Source organism: Capricornis sumatraensis, chromosome 8, assembly GCF_032405125.1.
Source record: "Capricornis sumatraensis isolate serow.1 chromosome 8, serow.2, whole genome shotgun sequence".
Taxonomy (NCBI): domain Eukaryota; kingdom Metazoa; phylum Chordata; class Mammalia; order Artiodactyla; family Bovidae; genus Capricornis; species Capricornis sumatraensis.
Window position 1 is genome coordinate 84763399 of NC_091076.1, and position 27027 is coordinate 84790425.

A 27027-nucleotide genomic window follows, 5' to 3' on the forward strand; every position below is an offset into this window, starting at 1 on the left:
TGCGAGTCCCCGGGGGCTGGGCCCTGTGCGGAGCAGGAGAGGGGCCAGTCTTCATAGCCATCATCCAGCAGATCCCAGGGAGCCTTCTGCTCCATGTCCACCGTCCTCACCTTTCTGCTCGCCAGGCAGCCCCTCCTCTACATAACACATTCTCCAGGAGAGGAGGTGGTGTTTTTAGTTTTTCCTGTGGAGAATTTCAAACATAAATAGGGGAACCAGTGTAAAGAGCTTCTATGCTCCATGACTGGGCTTCAACAGTTCTCAACAGCTGGCCGGTCCCACCCTGTCTCCTGGATGCTTCCCACCTCACGGTTTGGAAGCTAGTTCCAGGCCTCATGTGACTGTGACGTGCGTGTCTCTGAAGGTCAGGGCTTCCTGTTGGGCTCCATGAGCCCCAGCCCTCTCACCAGTCCGGTGGGTGAGGATGCTCTCTGCCCAGGGCTGCTGCGAGCAGGCCTCTTAGAGACGCCTTTACCAGAACCTCATAGCTCCCTCTCTGCAACCTGCCGCACACCCAGCCCTAAACTTTAAAAAGAGATTTAAACTTTAAATCTCTTCCTATCTCAGAAAAAAATAAAACCAGGGGCAGGGACTTCTCTGGTAGTCTAATGGTTATGACTCTGAGCTCTCAAAGCAGGCGGCCTAGGTTCCATCCCTGGTCAGGGAACTAGATCCCACATGGGTCACAACTAGAACCCAGCACAGCCAAATAAGTATTTTTTAAAATAATAGCAAAAATAGAAACGGGGGCAGATCTCCTTCATAGGCTGGTTTTAAGATTTAGATGAGACAATGTGTGTCTGTATGTAAGTCATTCAGCACTCGGTAGCTTGTCATGAACATCCTTTCGATAATACATCCTGCAGGGTATTAGCTACTATCCCCATTTTACAAATCAAATGACAGAGGTTTAAAACCGAGGTTAGGTAGCATGCCTGAGCTCTTGGGGCAAATGAATTACAGAGCCAGGGGTCTGAGCCCAGGTGTGACTACCCCCTGGCCCCCTCCTTCATGGTGGCTAATCAGTGAACCGAGCTTTGCGACCTTGAGAATAGAAGGGGCCGGTTATGGGTCAACAGACTAAGTTCACGTGGTCCTGCCTCTGTCTGGCGTTCCAGCCAGTGCTGATTCCTGGAAGCTGACAGCCACATAGGGGTCTCCGCAGACCCCTACCTACATCCCCCACCTGCTTCCCACTCCTCCTGCGGGTAGTGCTACTCAGCCCTGCTGTGGAGAGAAACTGGGCGGGCAGGTCAAACACAGGTGCAGCAGCCCTTCCCTGCTCAGTTTTAGTGGGAAGAGGCAAGCTCTGAGGCTCAGGAGGGTCACTGGTCACCTGTGGAGGCTTGTTCTCCAGTCAGGATAGTGAGGGGTGGACGTTCCAACTGCAAAGTTGCTGGGAATGGAACGTGTCAGGTTGATGTTGCCGAACTGGACATAAGACCCAGGCTCGTCCAGTCCCACTGCTCCCCGGTGCCTTGGTCTGGACCCGCAAACACCCCCGATTAGGCAAGGGGACCCACTGACCTGGAACCCTCTTCTGGAGGGTCTGGCTTAATGGGAGCCAGCATCACCAGACCAGGACCCAGCTTCCTGTCTGACTCTGTGCACCTGTTCAGAAAGGTTCTCCATTACCAAACGAGGAAGCTGAGCAGACAAGCCAGTTGTCTGTGGCCCTTGGAAGGCAAGGCAGGGACTTGAAGGGCATGTTTAGGCCACATCCAGTCCTCTTCCTGCACGTCCACCAAGGCCTCTGGACCTCCGTCACTGAGCAGCAGGATCGCCAGGCCCGGGGGTTCCTCCCTGGGTGCTTGGCCACCTTGGGGGGGATAGACAAGGATGGCTTTTCCCTGGAGAAGTGTTCTCTTCTTTGGGGGTATGTGTCCTGGTGTGTCACGTCTGGATAGCCACCTTCACCAGTGTAGTTTCCCCAAACGAAGCCCCAGAACAGGTTTTAGGGGAAGGTGCAGAGCCCAAGTGGTTATAAACCTTACAGGTAAGACTCAAAAGCCCCATGGAGAAGCCCCCACTTTGGATAGGAAAGCAAAACCAGTCACCTTGTTGCTGGAATGACAGCCTGGCTCTCTTGGGACCCAGCCAGAAAAACAATTTGTTAGAATGACCCCCACACGTAACCAGCTAAAGCTTTGGGCTGAAATCCAGGATGCTTATTATGGGAAAGTGGGGTTAAAACTGTTCCTCTGAAACCCTGTGGTTGTTTATTTGAATTAGCGAGGTCGCTCCAGTGACAGCTGTGGAGGCCAGTCTTTAATTAGGAGAAGAATTTGCCCTGAACGTCATCAGAGTGGCATTCTGAGGCCTCCGGTGTTTTTCTTCCTGGCTTCTTCCAGCCTCGTCTCAGTCCCGGGCTCCATCCAGGGTCAGAGCTAGCTTCTTCCCAGATGACCATTCCGCATGCTTCTAGCAACCCTGGTCCCCCACCCTCGCGAGCTGGGGGGCTGCTTCTGGAGCCTGGGCTCCAAATGAGGCCGTTAGTGTTTGTCGTGTGAAGTTAGGTACAGCTGGTGTTGAGCGCCGTTGCTGCAGGCCACACACTACTCTTAAGTGTTTGATATCTGCAAGCACATTTCCATCTCATCTTAGTAACTGGCAGGTGAGGCGGAGTCCTTAACGTCCCACTTCACAGGTGAGGAGGCTGAGGGGCCGGGATCACATGGCTGGTTAATAAGGCACCCACTGTAGAGGCTGGCACAAGGCAGGCACTCAGTGGATGTTCGTGGAGTCTGAGCCTCTCTCGCACCGAAATGTCCGTTACATTTGCCATCTTCTGCCCTCTAGTTGTTTTTGGTTTTTTGGCCACACTACGCAGCTTGCAGAATCTTAAGCTCCCCAACCAGGGACTGAACACGTGCCCCCTGCAGTGGAGGCCCAGAGCCCTAAGCACTGGACTGCTAGAGAATTCCCCCTGCCCTCTAGTTTTCACTTTGACTTTTCTCTGATAACATTGAATATGGTAATCTTTTCTTCAAACCTGGGTTTACTTTTTAAACTTTGACTTACGCAGAGTTTTAAACATTTTTTAAAAGAGAGAATAGTATAATGAAACTCCATTCAACCCTTTCTATAACTTCAGCAGTGATCAACTCATGGCCTGTTTTGTCAACATGCCCATCCCCTCACTCTCCTGGTCTGTATTATTTTGAAGTAAATCCCCCAAATCGTATTATTTCAGCCATATATTTCAGTGTGTATCTCTAAAAGAAAATGAACTCTTAAAAACAACCATGATACCATTGTTGTACTTCAGGAATTAATAACAATTCCCCGATATTGCTTATTCAGTCAGCATTCACGTTTCTGTGCTGTGCTTAGTCGCTCAGTTGTGTCTGACTTTGCAAGCCCGTGGATTGTATCCCACCAGGCTCCCCTGTCCCTGGGGATCCTCCAGGCAAGAATACTGGCCATGCCCTCCTCTGGGGGATCTTCCCAATCCAGGGATTGAACCCAGGTCTCCTGCATTACAGGCGGACTCTTTACCGTCTGAGCCACCAGGCAAGTCGTGTTTTTAGTTGTCTCCTGATGTCGTGTCACACGTTGTGTTAAAGTCTGTTTGAACAGGCTCTGATAAGCCCCGCCTTGCAGGTGGGTGGTGTGTCTCTTTTGTCTCTTAGTCTGTAGGCTCCTCCTCCCTGTTTACTTCACTGCAGTTTGTATGTCGAAGAAACCAGGTCACTGCCCCTATTGAGTTTCCCACGGCCTGGACTGTGCTGATTGCATCTCGTGGTGTCATCTAATGTGGTCACGTGTTCCCATGTTTCCTGTAAACCTCCGTCTGACCAAATTCAGGTTGAATTTCCCAAGGAGGCAGGGGCCTCTGCTGTCTCTCTGTGACTTTCACAACCACTACTGATCAGGGCCTGGATCCCCTGCTTCTTTATGGGTTGTAGATGGTTTCCAAACTGGGTTCTATTCCCTCAAGGGCCTGTCCCAGGGCGGGGCACACAAAAGGCTTCATAAGACTTGGTGCCAGTCTATGTCCCTCCGGCCTCTCCTTGACGTCCTTGCTCACTGACTGGTCTCCCCGGGAGAAGGGTGACATGGTCCCTTTGACTTGGAGGCCCTGGCCTGGGCTTGGCCCTTGTGTGCTTTCCTTCAGCCCCCTGCATGGGAGGGCGGTAGGCGGCAGGCAGGAAGAGCGCTGGGGTGGCCAGGTGGCCCCGGGTGAGAGCTCCAGCTCCTCTCAGCTCTGAGAGCCCACTGCGGGCAGTGTGTGGCAGGAGAGGCTGGCCTTGCTCTGCAGCCCAGAAGAGGTCAGACCAGCTGGAAGAGCCGCGATTATTGGGGAAAACAAGTCCTTCAGAGGAAGTCTGCCTATCTCGGTCCTTCACAGCATCGCTGTCACCCCACCCTGAGGGCTGCATTGTGCCACCTGCTCTTGGGCTCAGAGGCCAGAGCTGATCCCTGCTGCCCTGCAGGTCGGAGCCTCGCCCCAGGCGTGCAGACGGGGGCGCAGGGGACCTCCCTTGGTGTCCTGGCCAGGCGTTAAATGATGACGCCATGTTCCATCATGTGGCTGTATTGTGATATACTGTACCTTAGTGCTGGGCATTCAGGTTGTTGCCTTTTTTCCTGGCTGTAACAATTAATGCAGCAACAAACCCTGGGAGAGCTTCAGTCTTTGTCTGCATTTCCGGTTGTGATAGGGAACCCCTGTTCCCCGGAATCACCCTGTGAGACAGGTGGCTCCTTTCTGAGGGTCTCGCTCCCTGAAAGCTTCACTGCCTTTTCTTTTCTCAGCATTTTGGGGACCTAGTGTGGGTTCAGGTGTGCATGGGGCTGGGAAGACTTCCTGGGAGAGGGCTCACAAGGCACACTCTGATAGTGACCGAGGGTGGAGGCATATGGGGGGGTGGGGGAGACCAGAGCTGCCGCTGGGTGTGGACCTGGGGGAGCTGAGGCCAGAGGAGGTGGGTGAAGGGATGGGAGGGGACGGGGCAGGGGTGAGGGGAGCAACTAAGGCCTGGGGACAGAGCCTAGACTTTGCTGAAATGGAAGGGGAAACCAGGGAGTGGCTCCAAGCAGGGCAGTGACTGAGGAGCCTGTGTGCTGGGTCACCTGGCCACCAGGCAGAGGGTGGACAGGACAGAGCCAGTTAAGCCCCTTATACGAGAGGGGTCCTCACAGACTTGGCTAAGTTGGCAGGAGATAGTGCCTTTCACTTAAATTCACATTTCTTTAATTCCTGCTGAGGTTGGATATTTTTATGTTGATTTTTCCAACTGTGTTTCATCATTTTGTGACTTGACTCAGTGGGTCCCAAAGGCTTGTCACTGTGGACATTGCGGGTGGCGAGGCCAGACTCATGGCTCAGCCTTGCATAGGAGCCCTGAGAGACCCAGCAAGGGAGGTGGGGCCCAGGCGCTTCTTGAGCTGCCCTATAACCAGGGCACACTCAGGGTCTGCTGACCGAGAGAGCAGGATGAGTGGCCATGGAGGTCGCTTCTCTGCCATCACATTTGAGGAAGGGGTTCAGGATGCACCAGACTCAGCTGGGTCAGGGGTCCCCAGTGGCCAGGGGCAGCTTTGTTGAGGAAAAGCCTGTCCAGGCTGGTCTTGCCTGCAGGCCATGTGCACTGGCTGGAGCAGAGAAGCTGAGTGAGAACAGGCCTTGGGGACAAGGTTTCTTCTCAGCCCTGCTCACGGTCCGCCTGCCTCTGCAGGTGAGCAGCATCCAGCCCGTAGACCTCGTCTATGAATGGGTTTATTGCAGGCTTTTCTGATGCCCTGGAAGCCTCCTGAGGAAATGGGGGCTGCTGGTCAAGAACATACCCTTCTTGGAAAATGCCACTTCCTAGCTGGCTGCCTCTGGGCACGAGGTCCTCTGCACTGCCTGGCCCCCTGAGGGAGCTGGCTGGCCATGTGCAGCTGGGTTGCTGAGTTGGGGTACAGGCAGCGTGGTGGCCAAGTAATGACCTCCACTGTCTTTGCAGCTTCTGGCTGGGAACCACAGGGGCCTTGAGCCCTTTCCCTGTGAAATCTGAACAGTGTCGGGATTGCAAGGCCACCATCATGGCCGGGCCCTGTCTAGGTTGTGCCTTCGCCGAGGCTGGAGTCCCCACTCTTTGACATTTAATTTTACATGAAGAACAGAACTGGGTGAGCTGACCCACCAGTGCTCAGCCGCTTAGTCGTGTCAGACTCCTTGCAGCTCCATGGACCATAGCCCACCACATCCTCTGTCCATGGGATTTCCCAGGCAGGAATACTGGAGTGGGTTGCCATTTCCTACTTCAGGGGATCTTCCCGACCCAGGGACCGAAGCCCAGTCTCTTGTGTCTGCTGCATTGGCAGACGGATTCTTTACCACTGAGCCACCTGGGAAGCCTGACCCACCAGAGCCCTCCCCAAACTGTTCAGATTCCTGATGATTCCTGATGACCTAAACCTGGTTACAAGGGAAGTGCACATTTTTATAGAAAAATTCTTCCCTGAGAAACAAAGCGGGGGTTTCCCTGGGGGCTCAGTGATGAAGAAGACGCCTGCCAGTGCCGAAGACACAGTTCAATCCCTGACCCGGGAAGATCCCACAAGCTGCAGAGCACCTGGGCCTGTGCTCCCTAGAGCCCGTGCTCCACAATAAGAGAAGCCTGTGCGCTAAGCTAGGGAGTAGCCCTGGATCACCACAACCAGAGAAGAGCCCGAACAGCACCAAAGACCCAGCACAGCCAAAACCCAATAATTTCTTTTTTTAATATCAAAGCAGTCTTGGACATGGCTGCTCTCACCCTGTGGTGTCCACCTGGTTACAACCTGGCCTAACACTCCAGGCCTTTCTCCTTCCATGTGGGCACAGTGGTTAACATAAAACTGTGTGTACAATTTTTACCTTGACCTTCTCCCACTGGGCACGGTCACCACCTGCCCATCAGCCACGTGGGTCCAGGAATGCAGCCTGGCCTCCTCAGGCCTCGGTCCCCTCAGGGGACACTCTGTCATCTCAGTCAGGGCCTCATGGCTTCAGCCAGGTTTGGAGCCCCCATCACATTCTTCAGATGCTTCATATTACTGAACCTGAGATGTGGCTGCAGTGGAGGAGAGCAGGCTTCCTGGCTGACCTGCAGGTGAGGGGAGAGGTGAGGACGCGGTCCCTAGGCCCCTGGGGCGCTCGGCCACCCAGCTCTGAGCTGGTGAGAGCTTCGTGAGCACGGCGGCCATGCTCAGACCCCAGGAGACTTGGCAAAAACATGCCCATGAGGCTGGGACGGATGGAGCCTGGGGACAAGGGCCAGAGGATGCAGCCACCACTTTGGCTGAGCTGGACACTCCTCGTTTCCCCCTGACTGGGGCGGGACTCTGGGCCCGGTTGGAGCATTCTCTCACCTGGTTTCCCTTATGGCTACTCATGGCATAGGGCACAATTCTGGCCTCTGAGAGGAACAGCACCTCTTCAGCAGTAAATGGCAAAGCCCTCTGGCCCTTGTGCCTTCTTCCTGCCTGTTTCAAGGACTCTGTCTGCTTGGGCGTTGGCCACCTCATGGGTTCAGGGACGGAAATGCTGGTGGAGCAGGAAGACAAACGGATCCCATCCTGCCTGGGGGCCTGGTGGTGCTGCTCCCGCCTGCACTGCCTGCTTCCAGGATTCTTACTCCATGAGAAAAGTAACCCCCATCTGCTTAAGCGACTGTTAAGTTTTTTTTTAATTGCTTGCAGCTGAATGCAATCATAACTGATAAGGTAATGTTTTAATATTTTACAAGGGGGAAATGTATTTACATATTGTGTAATTAAAAATGAAAAATAATTTAAATCCCCACAGATTTCCGGGCCCACATCAGACTCACTGAAACAGAATCTTTAGGGATGGGACTCACATATCAGTATTTTTAACAAACTCCCCAAATGATCTGATGTACAGTAAGTCATTTCCATATTCATTAATATTGTCCCCATTTTATATAGGAGAACACTGAGAAAGGAGGTTAAAAAACATCCCAGTCGTAGGGATAGAATGAAGGGACAAAATAGGTGATTAAATAGTTAATCCCCCTAGGGGATTGTAAATAGAAAAATATGGGAGACCCTTGTAAGTTAATGATAACTCAAAAAAGCAGGTTTGCTTAGCAACAAAACAATAGAACAGAAGCAGGAGGCATGCCCCCAACAACAAAAGAATTGTGGCATGAGGCCCATATCCTGCCCGGTGAGCTCAGTGAGTTAGTCACCCCCAAAACATGTTCTCTGGCCACTAAGACATGTTCTTTGCACAACACCCCCCAAACAATAGAACAGTAGTAGAAAATAAGGGCAGGTGAGAAATGCCCCATGGTGTCATCAAGTTAATGACCCCCAAAACAGGCTCTGTGCACACAAAAAGCAATCATTTACAGGAAGGTGACTTTTCAAAATGAAAGACCCTCATTTTGTACTGAGACCTGAAAAATACTTTTCCAAAGTGTTAATAACAGTCCTGGCCTGACCAACAAGTAAGCTTCCTTGTCCTAACTGGGGGAGGAACTGATGATGGAAATGTGATGTCTACTCGAGAAAAACAAACAGGTTCTTCTCCCTTCCCCACTTTGCCTTTGATTAGAAAATTGTAGCTCTCTAAGTTCTCAGGGTATGGCCTTTCTCGCCTGCCTGCTAGTAAACCTCAACAAGCGTCCTGTTCTAATAGATTGCTTAAAATTTTTTTTATTTATATATTTGGCTACAACAGGTCTTCATTGTGGCATGCAGGTTCTTTAGTTGTGGCATGCAGCTTCTTGGTTGCAGCATGTGGAATCTAGTTACCTGACCAGGGATCAAACTCCAGCCTCCTGCACTGAGAGCACGGAGTCTTAGCCACTGGAGCACCAGGGAAGTCCAGTAATAAATCCCTTCTTATCTACCTCCGTTCAGCTCTTGCTGAATTCTCTGCACTGAGACATAAAGGACTATGGTCCCAGAGCTCTTCTGAGCCCTGGAAACGATACCAGTCGGTTTCACCCGTGTTTTCTTTTAATTTGACTGCACCAGGTCTTAGTTGTAGCACAGAGGATCTTCGTCGCAACATGTGGATCAAGTTCCCTGGCCGGGCAGACCCCCTGCATTGCAGGTGTGGAGTCTTAGCCACTGGACCATCAGGGATAGTCCCTCCTGTTTGTTTGTTTGTTTTCCCCACTTTTGATGCCTGAAGGGTTCCATGAACAGAGGAGCCTGGCAAGCTACAGTCCACGGGGTCAGAAAGCATCAGACACGACTAAGCGACTAAGCACACATAATTGATTAACAATGTTGTGTTACTTTCACATATACAGCAAAGAGATTCAGTTATGCATATACGTGTATCGATTATTTTTCAAATTCTCCCATTTAGGTTATTTCCCCAGTGTTTTTAAGTGAGACTTGCATCCATGACTGTCTGGTTCCAAAGAGCACCCACCCCCTGCCCCAGCCTGCCCCTGGAAGTCCTGGCTTCCCCTCACAGTCACAGGACTTCTGAAAGGAACTTCCAAAACAGAAAATTCAGAACTGTTTTGGACACAATTTTGCACGGCTATCCGGGGCTGAGTCCCTGCAATGCATGTGTCCCCAGGGGATGAGGCCAGGTGGGTTGAAAAACAGACTCGTCAGTTCTTGGTCTCGTCCTCTTCTTTTGAGACAAAATTCTTTGAAATTAGTTTTTTCTGTAGACTTTCTCGGGTTAAATCACTTAAGAATTACTAGACCATCTCACCCATGAAAGGTAATTACAGTTGTTTTATGAGTGTGGAAGACATATAGCGTGTAAGTGCTCCAGGAGTCTCCTGTGAGTTATTAGAACTCACAGGATTCATGTTCTACCAAATTAGCCATCGAGAGCTGATAGATTGTATCTGCAGTTCACTGAGGCTCTGGTCAGCAGTGCACATTCGTAACAATTAAGTGCACACCCGGTCCCCCAGAGGGGCTCTCCGGGCGAGGTGGTTGCCCAGGTTGTAATAGTGTGATCTGTGTGAGGATTGAGACTTGTGTGATGAGAGTGATCTTTTCGCGGGGATGAGGGTCTTTGCCTTGAGAAGCAGGAGGTCAGTGCCCTTGAGCCCCTGGGGTTGGGGCAGTTCTGATAGTGTCCCATGGACCAAGCGTGGCCTGGGGTCAGGAGCTCCATGTTCCAGACCTGGGCCCTGCATGAGTCTACCGTGTGTCGGGTCTCTGATTCCACACAGTCAGACTTTCAGGCAGCCCTGTTCCTGAGCTCCATGGTGCAGGGCATCCTGGAGATGCTTCTCTAGTCGCCCTCAGGGACCACCTTTGCTGGGGGTCTCCACTGTATTGGGCTTCCCAGGTGGGCAATGGTAAAGAATATGCCTGCAATGCAGGAGACCTGGGTTCTATCCCTGAGTTGGGAAGATCCCCTGGAGGAAGGCATGGCAACCCACTCCAGTATGCTTGGCCGGAGAATCCCACGGACAGAGGAGCCTGGTGGGCTACAGTCCACAAGGTCACAAAGAGTCAGACATGACTGAGTAACTGGAGTACAGCCAACCACGGGCGCAGCCATGCTTGCCCTACTTCCGCATGCTGCTCTGGGCCAGCCTTAGTTCTCACAGAAGCTTCGCACTGTGTGGATGTTGCTGTTCCCAGTCCATAGATGTAGACACCGAGGCTCAGAGAAATTTAGTTACTTGCTGAAGGTCACACAGCCAATAACCACAAGGGTCAGACTGGGGCTCAGTTTGGCCTGAGCACAGGCATCGTGAGGCCGTGTGACCTGCCTCCGTGGTGCGGGTGCTGGGCAGAGGTGGGGGTGCGGGGGTATGCTGGGGGAGGCCTCTGGACTGGGAGTCGGGGAGATCTTTGAAGAGGCAGGATCTAGAGTAAGTGCAGGGGAGCTGGGGAAGGTCGAAGTGGTTCTGGGAACTTGGAGGAGCCCGGCCGAGGGGAGCCGTGCCGTCACGAGGGGGCCTGGAGGAGCTGGGGAGGTGGTGGGGGCGAGTCGGGGAGGGCACGGATGCCAGGAAGGCGGAGGGAGGATGTTTTGCGTTTTATGTGATGCTGTCTTCAAGACATTTCATATGACCCTGCTCATTATTGCACAGTACAGGAGTGATGGCAGTACGTTCACCTCCAAGTCCTCAACATTAGGAAAAGATGGCCACCCTGCTGGTGGAGTGTGGCTTGCTCTGCCCTCGATCAGACAGTGAGGACCAAGGCTCCTTGTCTGTCCTTTTACCTAGGGTGCCAGGAGTCGTCATAACTCGTTTCCTCTTTTGTTCCACGTGGTTTCCAGTCTTCATTTCATTTTCCTTGAGTATAAATTATTATAAAAATGACCCCAAGTTCCTTTTGGAAGCAGGCCTTTACATGTGTTCCAACACTCGGTGAGAAGAAACTGGGACTGACTTCCTCGCACAGTCGCAGGGAGTGGCCGCAAAGGGCCAGGAGGACAGGGCAATGATGGACTGGGGGCCACAGGCTGCCAGGACCGCGAGTCCTGTCCCAGGAGTGGATGAGCAGGTCTCTGGGAATCCTGGAGTCTCCGAGTATGTAGGGGTGTTGGGGGAGGCATCATCACAGTCATTGGTGACTCACTCGCTCCCTGGAACCCTGGGACCAGCTCTTCCTGGGAGAACAGACTAAGGCTGTGTGGGGGCAGCTCCCGGCTCCTGGGGCACTTAAGGAAGCCCTCAGGGAGACCGCAGCACAGTGAGGTCAGCATCCCAGTCCCATAGACCCGCTGCGCCTGGTCTAGCGGCTGAGACCCCCAGTGGAGAGTCTGCCCGCCTGCCCAGAGGGGCCCTCCTGGGAGCACTGCAGCCGCTTGGCTGCCCTGGACATTCATGTTCTGCTTAGCTTTGCAGGTGTTCTTATGAACAGGGCAGCTGAGGCGCTTGAGATGCTCCCAGTCAGGGTGCTTTCCAACCCGGGTGGTGCTCTTGGGGAGCCCGTCTAGAGTGTGTGCTGAGTTAAGTACCTGCGCACTTTTCTGGAAGATCTTCCCAGATGCTCACAGGGAATTACTCTTCCTTTAACATTCCATCCAGAAAGAGCCAAGAACCACTGCCCTGAAAATTGGCCTTCTCTGGGTTTCTTTCTGACTCTCTTCTCTCTTGAATATCCGTATCAAAGCATGTCCCCCAAAGCCTGCTGCTCAGCGGGGGCCACCCAGGCCTTGGGGGACACGGAGTCAGCACTGGGGCATGGGTTGGAGGGTGGTCTTTGTCCTCGGGTGGCTGTGCCTGGGGCATGGGCGTTGGGAAATGGGCACGGAAACCCAGGGCCGGCTGGCAGGGGCACAGCGTGGCTTCGCCTGGCCCAGTGTGGTTTGGTTCTGTCTGCACTCCTCCCAAGCTGGACGCCTTTCCCAAATGGTCCCTGCAGGTGGGGATGGCTCCACAGAACAAACCAGACTGAACCTTGGACTGGACTATGGCCGTTTAGATTGTTTTGCTTGGGGAACATCTGTGCCATGGAGTCCCTGGGCTCCGAGAGGGGCCCCCACGTGGCCCCGGGGCTGTGGGGGGACCAGAGGGGGAGGGAAGCAGGGTCAGTTCAGCACTGTGTGTTCTCGCCCATGAGCTCGTGTCTCTGCCTGGTGGAGATCAGTCTGCATGGGACACTTTGGCTCCGGATGTTCACTTAGCATTCCTGCACTGATTTCACTTGGTGCCGAGGCTGAGGCATTTATCATTTTTAAAAGGCCTTATGGATAGGCCTTGTCAAGTGGCGTCCTCTCCTCTGCGGGAACAGCAGAGGTTTCCTCAGTTAGGCACCTTTGCCGAATCAGCTCCCTTCCCGCTCAGCATTTCCTCAGGGCTTGTCTGGCTGGGTCACAGGGAGGAGCAGTCTGTGCCTTTCCTACAAGCATTTAAGAAGAGAGACCCTCTGGATTACCTCTCCTGTGGGTGTGGGTGTGGGTGTGGGTGTGGGTGTGGGTGTGGGTGTGGGTGTGGGTGTGGGTGTGTGGCTGGTTGGTGTCAGTGTGCAGTGGGAGGACGCCTCGCAGTCAGGTTGGGGTTGAACTGGAAGCCCTCAATGCCCGGCGCTCTCCCCTGGCCCCTGCCCTCAGGGTGCACAGCCCTAATCTGAGCCCTGGCCCCTGAGACACCTCTTCCTGTCAACTGGCCCAGCGGGTAACAGCCGGAGACCCCCTCCCCTGCCCAGCCTCCTCCCATGCCCCCTGCCGCACCCCCAGCCCTAGGCCCATGTTTCCCCCAGCTCCCCTCCACACCTTTGTTTATAAGACCTGGGGAAATCCCCCATCCAGACCCCAGTAGCTCTGCCTCTAAAAAAGAAAAAAGGTGAAGTCGCTCAGTCATGTACACCTCTCTGCGACCCCATGGACTGTAGCCTGCCAGGCTCCTCTCTCCATGGGATTTTCCAGGCTCTGCCTCTAGAGAACATGTATTTAAAGCTATGGACTCCCCCCCACCAAAACCGCCCCGTCTTCCAGGAGAATTCCAGTTAGAAAGAACTTGGACCAGCAGCCCAGGCCCGCATGGATGACCAGCCTCTGTTCTCTGCTGCTGGGCCGCCCTGAAGGGCTCCTTTGTCGGGGCCTGGGAGGATGAGGTGTCCTCATTCGGCCGGGACGGGGTGTGGGATCGGCTGGCAGGGCACTGCCCTTCGGAACTGAGCTGTGCGGGTGGGAGAGCGAGCTCAGGATTTTATGAATGTGCCAGTCTTTAAAGAAAGTAGACGTTTAAAGTGAGGAGAAACCTAAATGCAGCATGCTGGTCTGAACTGGATCCTGGACAGAAGAGGGCATCTCAGTGGAAAAAATGGAAAACTCTGAATAGGAGTTAGTAGTCCTGAGCTGCTGTTAGCGTCTCAGCTTTGACACATGAACGGTGGCCCTGAAGGATGTTAACATGAGCAGAAACTGGGAGACAAGCCCTTGTACTATCTTGGCAGCTTCTCAGTAAGTCTGAAATTATTCCAGTATTGACAGTTTACTAATTAAAAAAAACAAGGGGAGCAGCTGACTGCACTTGACCCCTCACCCTGTTCTCTCGTGCTTCTCAGCCAGCCCTTCTGAGCTCACCTGAGAGATCAGGGGTTGGGGGCCCAGGTGTGCTCAAGGCCCAGCCTTGCCCGGGGTGTCAGAGACCGAGACCTCATGCACCAGGATGACCTTGGTTGGTGCTCCCTGCCGGCCGTGTGCAGTTGGGCGGTTCACCCCTCGGCTTCCTTTTTCTCCCCTCTGACAAGGGCTGCCTCGGAGCAGGGTGGCGCATAAGAGGGTGTCTGTGAAGAGGCCACGGTGTGCTCTCTGGACCTCGTGTGAGAGGAGTGACTTCAGTGGCTGGGGGATTTGGGGTCAGCGGTGTGGCCGGTGGGGCGCAGGTAGTGCTCTTGGCCCCCTGCCCCAGGGCCCACATCCAGAGTTGGGAAACACGACGTCCACTGTGAGTGACTCGTGGGGAACCTTACAGCTGGGAGCTTCAGCGTTTGGATCCCTGAGGAAGCGGTGCCTCTGCCCTGCACGTGGGCCAGGCTGCTCTGGGGCTTACCTCTGAGGGAGACCCTTGTGGTGCAGAAGCCTCGAATCAGACAGCTGGGTGTTTGCAGGTTCCCAGGGCATCGAGTGACCAGGGTGGCTTGTGGACTTCTGTTTACCTGTAGGTGGCAGTGGTGACACAGGAAAGCGAGGGACGCCCTGGCGGGGGTGGGGGTGGGGGCTCCAGCCTCTGTGTGGCTGTGTCGGGGGCTCCATAGGGCTTCCTGTTTTGTGTTGAGTTCACCTCCCAGCAGGCCTGTGAGAAGACTGCTGTGATTATCACATCTTATAGACAACAGAAAGCCTCGAAGAGGTCACATTCCTGGGGTCACACAGTAATTGGCTGAAGTTTGAACCCGCCAAAGCCGGGCTTTCAACTCCCGGCTCAGACTCCACTATGATGCCCGATTCTCTGGCTTCTGAGCCCAGAGGGAGACGCTGGGGAGAGGTGGAGCCCACCTCTCCCCAGGCCGCCTAGGGCCCCAGAGGATGTGCAGTCACCACTGCTCAGTAGCACAGGCCCTTTGCTCACCCACAAGTTTAAATGGAGAGCCAGCGTCCCCCCAGTGGCCGTAAGAAGGGAAGAAGCTCCCAGAACAGCATCGGGAGGCCTTGAGAACTCGGCTCTCATGTGGACTGTAGACCATACCATCAAGTACGGGTGCCCGTCAGAAGCGCCCCTCGAGATCCTATGGCAGGAGGCACGGGGAAGCCATGGGATGGCTCTGTCCTTGGGCAGGCTTGTGGGGCATGGCTTTCCAGGCTAGAGAAGTCCCAGTGACCTCCTCAGAGCTGGATGCAGATATGAGACCCCTTGGCAGGCAGAGTCCTCAAGCCCCTGCTGGGGTTCCCGCGCTCACCCTCAGGCAGGTGATCTACCTTTCCCTGAGGTGAGAACTCAGCTCCACTAGGTCCTCTTATCCCTGGGTTTCCTCTCAGGTGATGGTCAGGTTTGGTAAAGCCGTACGTCAGGCCTGGGACGCTGACTTCACCACTTCTGTTCAACATAGTCTTGGGAGTCCTAACCAGAGTAGTTGTAGGGCAAAAGAAAGGAAGGGCATCCAAGTGGGAATGAAAGGAGTAAAACCATCTCTATTCACAGATGATGTGACCTTGTATGTAGGAAACCCTAAAGGTTTCATGAAAAAAGAAAAAAAAAAACTGTTAGAATGAATAAATAGATTCAGCAAAGCTGCAGGATATGAGTCAACACTCAGCTGTTTCTCTACACAGCGAACAATCCAAAAAGGAAATTAATAGCATCCAAAAGAATAAAATCCCTAGGAATTAGCCAGGAGGTGAAAGACTTGTACACTGAGAACTGCAAAGCATCGCTGGGAGAAATGTTTTTGTTGTTGCTCAGTCACTCGATCATATCTGACTCTTCCTGGCTTCACGGACTGTAACCCACCAGGCTCCTCTGTCCACAGAATTTTCCAGGCAAGAATACCGGAGTGGGTTGCCATGTCCTCCTCCAGGGGATCTTCCCGAACCAGGGATTGAACCTGCATTTCTTGCATCTCCTCCATTGGCAGGCTGACTAAGCCACCTGGGAAGCCCAAAAGAAATGAGAGAAGATAGATGAATGGAAGGACATCCCATATTCATGGACTGAAGACTTCATACTTTGAAGCTGACAATACTAACCCAAAGTGGTCTGCAGATTCAATGCAATCTCACTCAAAATCCCATCAGCATGGTTTTTTTTTTTTTTTTGCAGAAATAGAAAACTCCATCCTAAAATTCATATGGCATCTCTCAGTTCAGTTCAGTCGCTCAGTCGTGTCCGACTCTTTGCAACCCCATGAATCGCAGCACGCCAGGCCTCCCTGTCCATCACCAACTCCCGGAGTTCACTCAGACTCATGTCCATAGAGTCAGTGATGCCATCCAGCCATCTCATCCTCTGTCGTCCCCTTCTCCTCCTGCCCCCAATCCCTCCCAGCATCAGAGTCTTTTCCAATGAGTCAACTCTTTGTATGAGGTGGCCAAAGTACTGGAGTTTCAGCTTTAGCATCATTCCTTCCAAAGAAATCCCAGGGCTGATCTCCTTCAGAATGGACTGGTTGGATCTCCTCGCAGTCCAGGGGACTCTCAAGAGTCTTCTCCAACACCACAGTTCAAACGCATCAATTCTTAAGCGCTCAGCCTTCTTCACAGTCCGACTCTCACATCCATACATGACCACTGGAAAAACCATAGCCTTGACTAGACAGACCTTAGTCGGCAAAGTAATGTCTCTGTTTTTGAATATGCTATCTAGGTTGGTCATAACTTTTCTTCCAAGGAGTAAGCGTCTTTTAATTTCATGGCTGCAATCACCATCTGCAGTGATTTTGGAGCCCCCCAAAAGAAAGTCTGACACTGTTTCCACTGTTTCCCCATCTACTTCCCATGAAGTGATGGGACCGGAATGGCATCTCTAGGGACTCCAAATACCCAAAGCAGCCTTGACAAAGAAGGACAAAGTTGGGATTTCTCTGGTGGTCCAGCGGCTAAGACTCCGAGTCCCAATGCTGGGGGCCTGGGATCCATTCCTGGTCAGGTAACTAGATCCCTCGTGCTGCAACTGAAAGACTGAAGATCTGCGTACAGCCAAATAAATATCTATTTCAAAAATAAATAAAAATAAACATACTAAAAGAAAGAGGGATAGCGTAGAAGGACTGACACTTCCGGATTTTAGAACTCACCATCATCAGAGCAGCGTGGCCCTGGCACAGGGAGAGATGGAGACCACGGGACAAAACAGGGAGCCCTGAGGCAAATCTTACCGTGGGTGCTCAGCTGATGTCTGACACACAGGCCAAGATCAGCCGGTGGGAGAAAGACAGTCTTCCCAACAGATGGAGCTGGGAAAACTGGGTGTCCACACGCACAAGAGTGGAGTTGGAACCTCACCTTCTACCATCTAGAAAACTCAACGATGAATCAATTAATAGCTAAACATGAGCTATTAATAAAACTATAAATGTTTTAGGAGAAAACAGAGAGAAAGCTTCATGACCCTGGATTTAGCAGTGCAGTGGGAGAGGATACTTGCAAAGCACATATCTGATAAAGGATTAATACCCACTTCTGTGAGGTTCCTAGAGGATCAAGTTCAGATACAAAAAGTAGAAGGGTGGGTGTCAGCAGCTGGGGGAGGTGTGAGGAGTGAGGGTTTCAGGGGGCTGAGCTTCAGTGTGGGAAGATGCATCATTTCTGGAGGTGGTGGTGGGGACGGTTACGTGCACTTGCACTTGATGGCCTCGAGCTGTACACTGAGAAGCAGTTATGGTGGTACATTTTATGTTGCATATATTGTGAAAGTGAAAGTCGCTCAGTTCTGTCTGACTCATTGCGACCCCATGGGCTATACAGCCCATGGAATTCTCCAGGCCAGAAGACTGGAGTGGGTAGCCTTTCCCTTCTCCACTGGGTCTTCCTGACCCAGGAATCGAAGAAGGGTCTCCTGTGTTGCAGGTGGATTCTTTACCAACTGAGTTATAAGAGAAGCCCATGTATATTTTACCACAGTAAAAAAAAAAAAAAAAAGTCACCAAGAAAGGAAGAAAAAGTGTCCATAGGCCAGTGTGCTGTCAGAGCAGAGTGGGGGACTGAGGGGGTCAGAGATCACCAGACCCCCTACCTCATTTGACAGAAACAGTGCTCAGAGGAAGAAGCAGAGTAGGCTGGGTCCAGGGCCCAGGGGTGACGTGGCAGAGCAGGACTGAGCCCAGTCTGCGGGTGGTGGGGCAGGGACGCGGTCTGCCTGCCTCCCGCTGCCTCCCAGTGCCCGACCCTCAGCAGTCATCAGCTGGATGGCCCTGTCCAGGGCCCCCCCACCCCCACCCCTGGGAGCACGTCTGCACCTGCCTTCTGCTCCCAGGCTCTGATGGGAAGGCTCAGGGTGGGACCAGGCAGGGCTGCCTCACCTGCAGCCAAGGTCCAGAGCACGATCTCCATCAGGCCCCTGCCCTTGCCCTCTCCAGCTGTGGGGTGGGGACAGGGGCTGCCTCAGTCCCTGACGACTTCACATTAGCCCTGGCTGGTTCTTCCTGGCTTGTCTGGTCCTGTGTGCCCTGCTGCAGGGGCCTGCTGTGGTCTGTCACTGTGTGTGTGTGTGTGTGGCCAGGGAGGTCTTTTTCACTTCCTCCCGGCTCCATGGCACCAGCGCTCCTGGAGATTGGGTCCCCAGGCTGCCAATCTGTATCCATGGCCTGGGGACCACCGTGTTTTATTTTGCCTCCACGTTACAGAGGAAGCTGCCTCTGGAGTCTGTGGGCTGGTCAAGTTATACTTTGTGCACCTTCTTCTGGCCCCTCCTCTGCCTTTTAAGAGGGTGAGGGAGGAGTGGGACCCCCAGTTGTAGAAAAGGACACCCCATGAAATGGGTGGACACCCATGAAACAGGGGGACACCCCATGAAACAGGGGGACACCCCCTGAAATGGGGGACACCCCTGAAACAGAGGGACACCCCATGAAATGGGGGATACCCCTGAAACGGGGAACACCCCATGAAATGGGGGACACCCCTGAAATGGGGGACACCTATGAAATGGGGGGACACCCCATGAAACAGGGGGACACCCCATGAAACGGAGGGAGTCTCTAGTGAAAGGGGAGCAGCTGCAGTTAACATCCACCAGGTCAGGGACCCAGAGCAGAGGCGTCCACAGCTCTGAGTGCGGTGTTGGGACTGAGTTCCTTTCCACCTGTCTGGTCCACCTCACCTGCCTCAGTGGCCTGAACCCATCCAGAGCCCAGAAGGCTGATCTCAAGTTGATGGGGCATGTTGTCGAATGAGTCCCGCCCTTGCAGACTCCTTTTCTCCTCTCCACCCCCGACAGGAAGCAGCCCAGTCCCTCTGGGCTCCTTCTCACTCTCTTGATTGTGGAGGAGGTGGAAGATTCTGCTGTTTCTCCTCCAGGCTCACCAAGAGGCTGCTGCTGAATGCAAAAATGCTAACCCAGCCCTCTTGGCTGCTTCTGACGTTGCTGTATTTCACATCAAAGTGTAGAAATCAGTAGCCAAGAAACCAAGCCCCTGGACTGGAGTGTCCTCCCAGCATCACGGCCCTGAACTTCAGAGCATGTGGGAGGGACATTGTGGTGGGGCATGGGCTGCTGCTGGAAAAGAACCTTGCCATCAGGGTCTGTACACCCCGACCAGGATGGAAGCTCAGAGCCTTAGCCACTGCACTGCCAGGGAAGTCCCAGGGTTGCCATTCAAGGCACCCTGGCCCCCAGCTCACACCAGGCAGGGGGCAGCCTTTTCTGAATGGAGAAAACTCCATGGCAACAGCATCAAGATGACAGGCTCTGAAGCTTTAATGGGCGCTGTGTCTGCCCCTGCTCCACCCAGCCCTGCACAACCCTGTCCGGCTCTGCCTTGCCCCTGGCCGTTAGCATATCACTGGAGACCTCTGGAAGGTCAGCCCTTTGCTGCCCGGGTCACTGGCTCTTTGATCTGTCTCCATCCTGAGGGCTGGCTGGCAGGAATGACTTGCTCCCTGACCTCTGGAGCATTGTGTTTTTGCTGTTGCACCAGGATTTATTTATCTTCGGTTTTGACAATTTACGTGATAACAGAAATGAGCCTGAACTTGGCGTCCTCTGGCCTGGGGAGGGAGCCAATGGGAGTGGCCACAGTTGGAGGGCAATCAGACCCAGCTTGGTCCCATGGCGGGCATTCTTTTATGAGGAAAGGAAACTGAGAAGCGATTTGAGCTCCTTTGTCAGCCTTCCCTCCTTCTTCTGTCTCCGCCGAGCCAAATACCCACAGTTGTATGTCTGTGGCATTTCCAGCAAAATGAAAATAAAGAGGCATTCTTATGGGGTCAGTTCTTTATAATCAAAAGGAGCCTCTATCTTTTGCTGGAACTCAGAGCCCAGTGATTGAATAGAGGGTGCTAACCCCGAGGAGAGGTTCTCACGCCTCTGACCCCCTTCCTGGTGGTGGGAGGAGGGATGGGGAGGTTCACTGATGGAAGTTTCCTCCGTCAAGCCTCCAAGACAGTGTCCCCTGGGCCCTGCTGGTGTCCCCCGTTCTGTCTTCCTGAGTCTGTGTGTGACCCATGCTGAGATGGGACAGACCACAGGCGGACAGTGGCCCTTTGGCCAGCTGGCCTGTCCCCTCACTGGTTCCGAAGGGTAGCAGGCAAGCGGCTTTACTAGGAGGCTGCAGAGGCCCTGCTGTGTGTGACCCCAGGTGTGTGGGGGGGTCTCCCCCTCTGGGGGTGGGCCCTTCAGAGATCCAAGTGGCAGAGTGAGCAGGGGGCAAGGGTCTCGTCGCGGACCCTCCAGATGCTGCCTCATGCTGCCCTCGCCTCACACAGCCTCTGTGTCCAGTCTTCCCGGCTCTGGGCTGGACGTTGCTTTGACCATTCCGTCTGGGTGCCTGCCCCAGCCCCACCCCCATGGAGATGTCCCCTGAGGGCCCAGCGGTGCTGCCTGCGGCTGGGTGGCATGGCCTCTCCTCCATCCTGACCTTTGCCTCTCTTCACAGGCCCCTGGCTCCTCCTCCCTTCCTCTCTCCCCATGCTTTCCTCCCCCAGTGAGGTGCCTGTGTGCGTGCTCAGTCATGTCTGACGCTCTGTGACCCCACAAACTGTAGCCCACCAGTCTCCTCTGTCCGTGGGATTTCCCAGGCAAGAATACTGAGGTGGGTTGCCATTTCCTTCCTCGAGGGGATCTTCCCAACCCAGGGTTGGAACCCACGTCTCCTGTTTCTCCTGCATTGCAGGCAAGTTCTTTACTGCTGAGGCACCGGGAAAAGCCCCCCAGAGGACAGGGTTTCATCAAATGCTGCCTCTGCTGCAGCCGGGTGACACCATGGGCCCTAGTGAAGGGCCCCTGGCCCCCACCCAGCGCCCCGCACACAGGGCCTCATCCAGCCACTCTCGCCCCTGGGTGGGCTTGCTCCTTTTGTGGGGTGGAGAGTCTTTGGGTGTCAAGGGTGACAAGTAAAGAGGGTGAAGAGGTTGAGGATACTTGCTTTTTGGTAAAGACTGAAGCAGTGAGGGTCATCCACACAGACCACGGGCTGGCGCACTGATGTCCAGAGCCGCGGCCGGGTTCCTGGAGTGTGGTGACCGCTGGGAAGGACCGCTGTCGATGGAGCGTGAGCTCTGGGCTGCATGTGCAGAACAAGCGTGCCTTCCCCGCAGCTGCGTCTAGTGGAACCAGCCACTTCCAGTGTGCACAGAGGTCGTGGGGTTCACGCTGTCAGTGGACATGCATGTTGTATGAAGTTTTTGTTAAAGAGGCCGGTGACTGTCTTGACTGTCCCTCTGGAGAACTAAACAGTTTGGACAGGGCAGCGTTGGGTCCAAACTCACGGTGCTGACAGCTGGGGCCACATCAGCAAGTGCCCAGGCATTAGACAGACCCAAGACCAGATGTCAGGGCCTATTCAGCTGTGTGATCCTGGCCAGCGTCCCAACCTCTCTGAGCCTCACTTCCTCTAAATATGGGAGAGAATACTGCCTCCCTTAGGATTTTTAAAAACGTATTAAAATAGGTATAACAAAATGTGCCATTCTAACCACTCCTAAGTATTGAACGCATTCACGTGGTCGTGCACCTCACTCTCTGGACCTTTATCATCAACTCTGTCCCCAGTTCAGTAGTAACTCCCCACTCCCTCCCCTAGCCCCTGGCACCCACCATTCTACTTTCTCTCTATGAATTTGATTGCTTTAGGAACCTCCCATAAGGGGAATCATGCAGTATTTGTCTTTTTGTGTCTGGCTTATTTCACTCAGCATAATGCCCTGGAGGTCCACTTATCTTGGAGCCGGTGTCAGAATTTCCTTCCTTTTTAAGGCTAAGTAACATTCCTCTGTGTGCATCTGCACATTCTGTTTGGCTGTCATCTGTGTCTGGACACCTGGGTCACTCCCTGGCTGTTAGGAATAAAGCTGTTGTGAACATAAGTGCGGACATATCTCTTTGAGGTCCTGCTCTCAGCTCTGCTGGGTGTGGACCTGAAGTGGAGTTGCTGGATCATACGGTAGTTCTGTTTTCAGTGTTCTGAGAACCTGCCGTGTTTCCCACAGGGACAGCTCGTCATTTTCCATCCACACCAACAGTGCACAAGGGTTCCAGTCTCTCCACATTCTCACCAGCATTGCTTATGTTCCTTTTTTTTTTTTTTGATAGCAGTCATCCTAGAGAGTGTGAAGTGATATATCATTGTGGGTTCGATTTGCACAGAGTCGGGCACGACTGAAGCGACTTAGCAGCAGCAGCAGCAATGATTAGTGATACATAGCATTTTTTTTTTTCAGGGACATGTTGGCCACTTGTATATCTTTTTTAAAAATTAATTAATTAACTTGGCTGTGGCGGGGCTCAGTCATGACATTCGGAATCTTTTGTTGTGGCATGTGGGCTTAGTTGCTCTGAGGCATGTGGGATCTTAGTTCCCGGACCAGGGATTCAACCTGCATCCCTTAAATTGCAAGGCAGATTCTTAACCTCTGGAACACCAGGGAAGTCCCTGTATATAGGTTTTTGTTTTATTTTATTGTTTTGAGAAATGTCTATTCAGGTCCTTCTGTTGTTGTTGTCCAGTCACTAAGTTGTGTCCGATTCTTGCAACCCTATGAACTGCAGCCCACCAGGCTTCTCTGTCGTTCACTATCTCCCAGAGTGTGTTCAAATTAATGTCCATTGAGTCGGTGATGCCATCCAACCACCTCATTGTCTGCTGCCCTCTTCTCCTTTTGCCTTCAATCTTTCCCAGCATCAGAGTCTTTTCCAGTGAGTCGGCTCTTCGCATCAGGTGGCCAAAGTACTGGAGCTTCAGCATCAGTCCTTCCAATGAATATTCAGGACTGATTTCCTTTAGGATAGACTGGTTTGATCTCCTTGCTGTCCAAGGGACTCTGAGGAGTCTTCTCCAACACCACAGTTCAAAAGCATCACTTCTTCAGCCATCAGCCTTCTTTATGGTCCAACTCTCACCTTCATACATGACTAGCAGGAAAACCGTAGCTTTTACTGTACAGACCAAAGTGATGTCTCTGCTTTTTAAAACATTGTCTAGGTTTGTCATAGCTTTCCTTGCAAGGAGCAAGCATCTTTTAATTTCATGGCTGCAGTCACCATTCCCAGTGATTTTGGAGCCTAAGAAAATAAAATCTGTCACTGGTTCCACTTTTCCCCCTTCTATTTGTCATGAAGTGATGGGACTGGGAGCCTTTGCCCATTTTTAAATTGGGGTTTTTGTTGTGTTTGAGTTGTAAGAGTTCTTTGTTTATCCTAAAAAATATTAACTCCTTATCAGCTTTGCAGATATTTTCTAACATTCTGAACATAGGTTACTCTGTTTTTACTCTGTTGATTGTGTCCTTTAATGCCCAGAAATGTTTACGTTTTTATGCAGTCCAGTTTGTCTGTTTTTTCTTCTGTTGCCTGCGCTTTTGGTGTCATATCCATGAATGAAATTATTGCCACATACAATATCATGAGGGCTTCCCAAGTGGTGTAGAACCCACCTGCCAATTCAGGTGATGTAAGAGATGAGGGTTTGATCCCTGAGTCGGGAAGATCCCCTGGAAGAGGGCATGGCAACCCACTCCAGTATTCTTGCCTGGACAGGGGCGTCTGGCAGGCTATATAGTCCATGGGATCACAGAGCGTCGGAGATTACTGAAGTGACTTAGCACCCACACACCGACATCGTGAAGCCCTCCCCCTGCGTTTTCTTCTAAGAATTCCAACTCCTGGGAGTTTAGTGACTGAAGGACAGTATTGGGGGTCACCCCTTGACCCCCTGTCCCAGGTGTTCTCTCAGGAACAGCATTAGAGCTGCTGTCAGCTCAGCCCATCTGCTTGGGGAGGGGGCAGTGGGGTGCATCCAGTCCCCACTCTTTCCTGCCAGGCCCCTTATTCCAGGAGAAATGTTAAAGCAGCTTTCTTTCTGAATTTGCAGAAAAGGCAACAGATGGCTCCCTGCAGAGTGAGGACTGGACATTGAACATGGAGATCTGCGACATCATCAATGAGACGGAGGAAGGGTGCGTGTCCCCTCTGCCCCCTGGGCAGGTGGCCCGTCGACCATGGTGTCCGACCTGGCAATGCTCGGATGCTCCGCCCTCCCGCCGGTGCCCCCAAAGGCGCTGCTGGAGTCAGAGCAGTGACCCCCTCTTTAATAACCTGCTTTTAATCACAAGTGAAAATGAAGTTGCCTGGTTACTGAGTCCCCTGCAGCCGATCCTCCCTCCCCCAACCCTCTGCAGCCCTGGGCTCTCTGCCCTGCTTTGCTGGACTGGACGGAGCCCCGGGAAGGAGAGAGCCCTCAGGGTGTGTAGTGGGCGGTGGAGCAGGGAAGACTTGCGAGGCCCAGGACCCCCCACCCCTGTAACGCCTGGTCTGTTCTGCTGCTGTGTTTACATCCTCTTCTGCATCATCATCACAGCTGCATTCTGCATGCACGTCTTCCAAATTTGTCGGTCTTTGACTCTCTATCTGCTCCATAAAAATGGAATTTATGCTAGTAGCACTCTCATAAACCACCCCCAGACCTGGGCAGCTCCAGCCTTGCCCTGAGCTCTGTCCTTACTGGCCTTGCCATGTGGAGGCTGGGGACCAGCCTCCTGATTTCACTCAACAAATATTTCCTGAGTGACCATCTCATACTCAGCCCCAGGGGACAAACAGACTCCCTCGCTCGGCACTGACATTCTAGAGCAGGGATGCAGGCTGTGAACAAGACACCCTGGTCAGCTGGTGACTCGACTGTGCAGAGCTGAGCTGGGGAGGAGAGGGCAATGACCACTTCTGCACAGTCACCAAGGAGGCCGGGAGGCAATGGGGGCAAGGGGCTGCCCCTTCCCTGGGCCCCCACCCTGTGTCTGGCCCTGGTTCTGCCAGCCTGTGTGACAGGGCCCAGCCCCTTTGAGTGTTGAGGAAGCTGAAGCTTGCCCTGGTTGGCCCTCGCCCAAGGTTAGCACAGTTCAGAAGGGCAGATGCAGGACGCAAGCCCTGCTGACCGGTTCCAACCCAGAAACTCTGGATATGCTTCCTTCATTTATTCAGAGCTCACCTGACAGGTTGGGGTCCTGGTGGGCACAGGTTTGATGTGCTCTTCCACAGGTCCCTTGCTGGGCTTGCCCTGATGCCCAGCCTAAGGTAACCTCCAGCCTGGGGCCTTGTGTGGCCACCTCTGGTGCCCTGGGCCCTTGGTCACTAAGCAGCAGTGCCTGGCAGAATCATAACCCCCAACCGGATGTCTTAGATCCTGTTTCCCAGGCCTCCCTGGACTACTAGTCAGGTGCAGGCACCTGGGTTTGATGAACGCTCCCAGGAGAGTCGAATGGTGGCTCTGGTGAGGATCATGGTCGTTTTTATGACCATCTTGGACCTTCCCCAGCTCACAGAATCCTTGTGCCCAGCCTCTACGCTGGAGGAGCCCAAAAACTGCAGTGGAGCAAGGGAACAGCTAGGAGGGGTGGCAGGAAGGGAGTGGGGGCGTCCAGAGTATGAAGGGGGTACAGCCTCGTCCTCCTGGGAGACAGGGAGGAAACAGCTTAGAAGTGGCAGTCCTGGTGCCGAAGGAGCAGATGGCTTGGCTTCAGGATGACTAGAGGAGTTTGAGGTCTGTGGAGACTCTGGGGAGGCCAGCTCCTGTGGCCCCGATCTCTCTCCCAGAAGCTGCCAGGTGTGGTATCCCCTTCCTGTTCTCAGCCTCTGGGTCCCCGCTCCCCTGCTCCTGGCTCATGGCTGATCTGCTGCTGCAGGGAGCTGTGTGGGGCCCCCGACAGGACTTGGGTCCTATCTCCAGGCTTCTCCCTGGGAGAAGGGTAAATAATACTTCCCTTTGTGCTCCCTCTCAGGCAGCATCTTCTTTCTAAGTTGGGAGCTACATCATCTCTGCTTTCCCTCCATGCATCCCCCATTGGGAGCCTGTGTGCTGTGCTCCCTGAACCACAAGTGAGCACAGCCCTGGGTGGCTCTGCCCATTTAGTGCTCCGTGGAAGTTCAAGGGGAGGGGATGAGACTGCTTGATGGAGCCTTTGAGACAGGAGAAATCAATCATGCTCCTGGCCTGTGGCCATGGAGCTCCACCAGCTCAGGTCCACAAAGTCCTCAAAAGCAAGAGCTTGTTAAGTCCCTTTTTGCAGAAATCAGCATCCCTTGTAGGAACTGCTGCCACATTGCACACACCTCCAGCAGGGCCTCTCCCCAGGGCAGTGCTGCTGCAGCCACACACAGACAGAGCACACACACACAATAAACAGACACACACTGCACACATACACACTGCACACACATGAGCACATACACAGCACGCAGAGCACATACATACGAGCATACACAGGGCACACTGCACACACACGAGCACACACACAGCACATTCATACACAGCACACAGAGCACACACACACATGAGCACACACAGGGCACACATTACACATACACGAGAGCACACAGCACACACAGAGCACACACCACACACACGAGCACACACACGAGCACACACAGGGCACACATGGCACACACACAGGAGCACACACAGAGCACACACATGAGCACACACCACACATACACACACTGCACACACACAAGAGCACACACAGCACACACAAGGGCTCATACATGCAAGAGCACCTAC

At 53.3% G+C, this 27027-nt stretch overlaps 1 protein-coding gene across 9 annotated transcripts in view; it reads left to right on the plus strand.

Annotated features, from left to right (window-relative positions):
- The window catches only part of TOM1L2 (target of myb1 like 2 membrane trafficking protein), a 72295-nt gene that overhangs the window by 15696 nt on the left and 29572 nt on the right, over positions 1-27027 (plus strand). For all 9 annotated transcript variants that reach the window (XM_068979076.1, XM_068979077.1, XM_068979075.1 and 6 more), the window contains exon 2: positions 24346-24430. In XM_068979076.1, coding sequence (XP_068835177.1) covers positions 24346-24430 — 85 coding nt within the window. The remainder of the gene's footprint in view (positions 1-24345; positions 24431-27027) is intronic.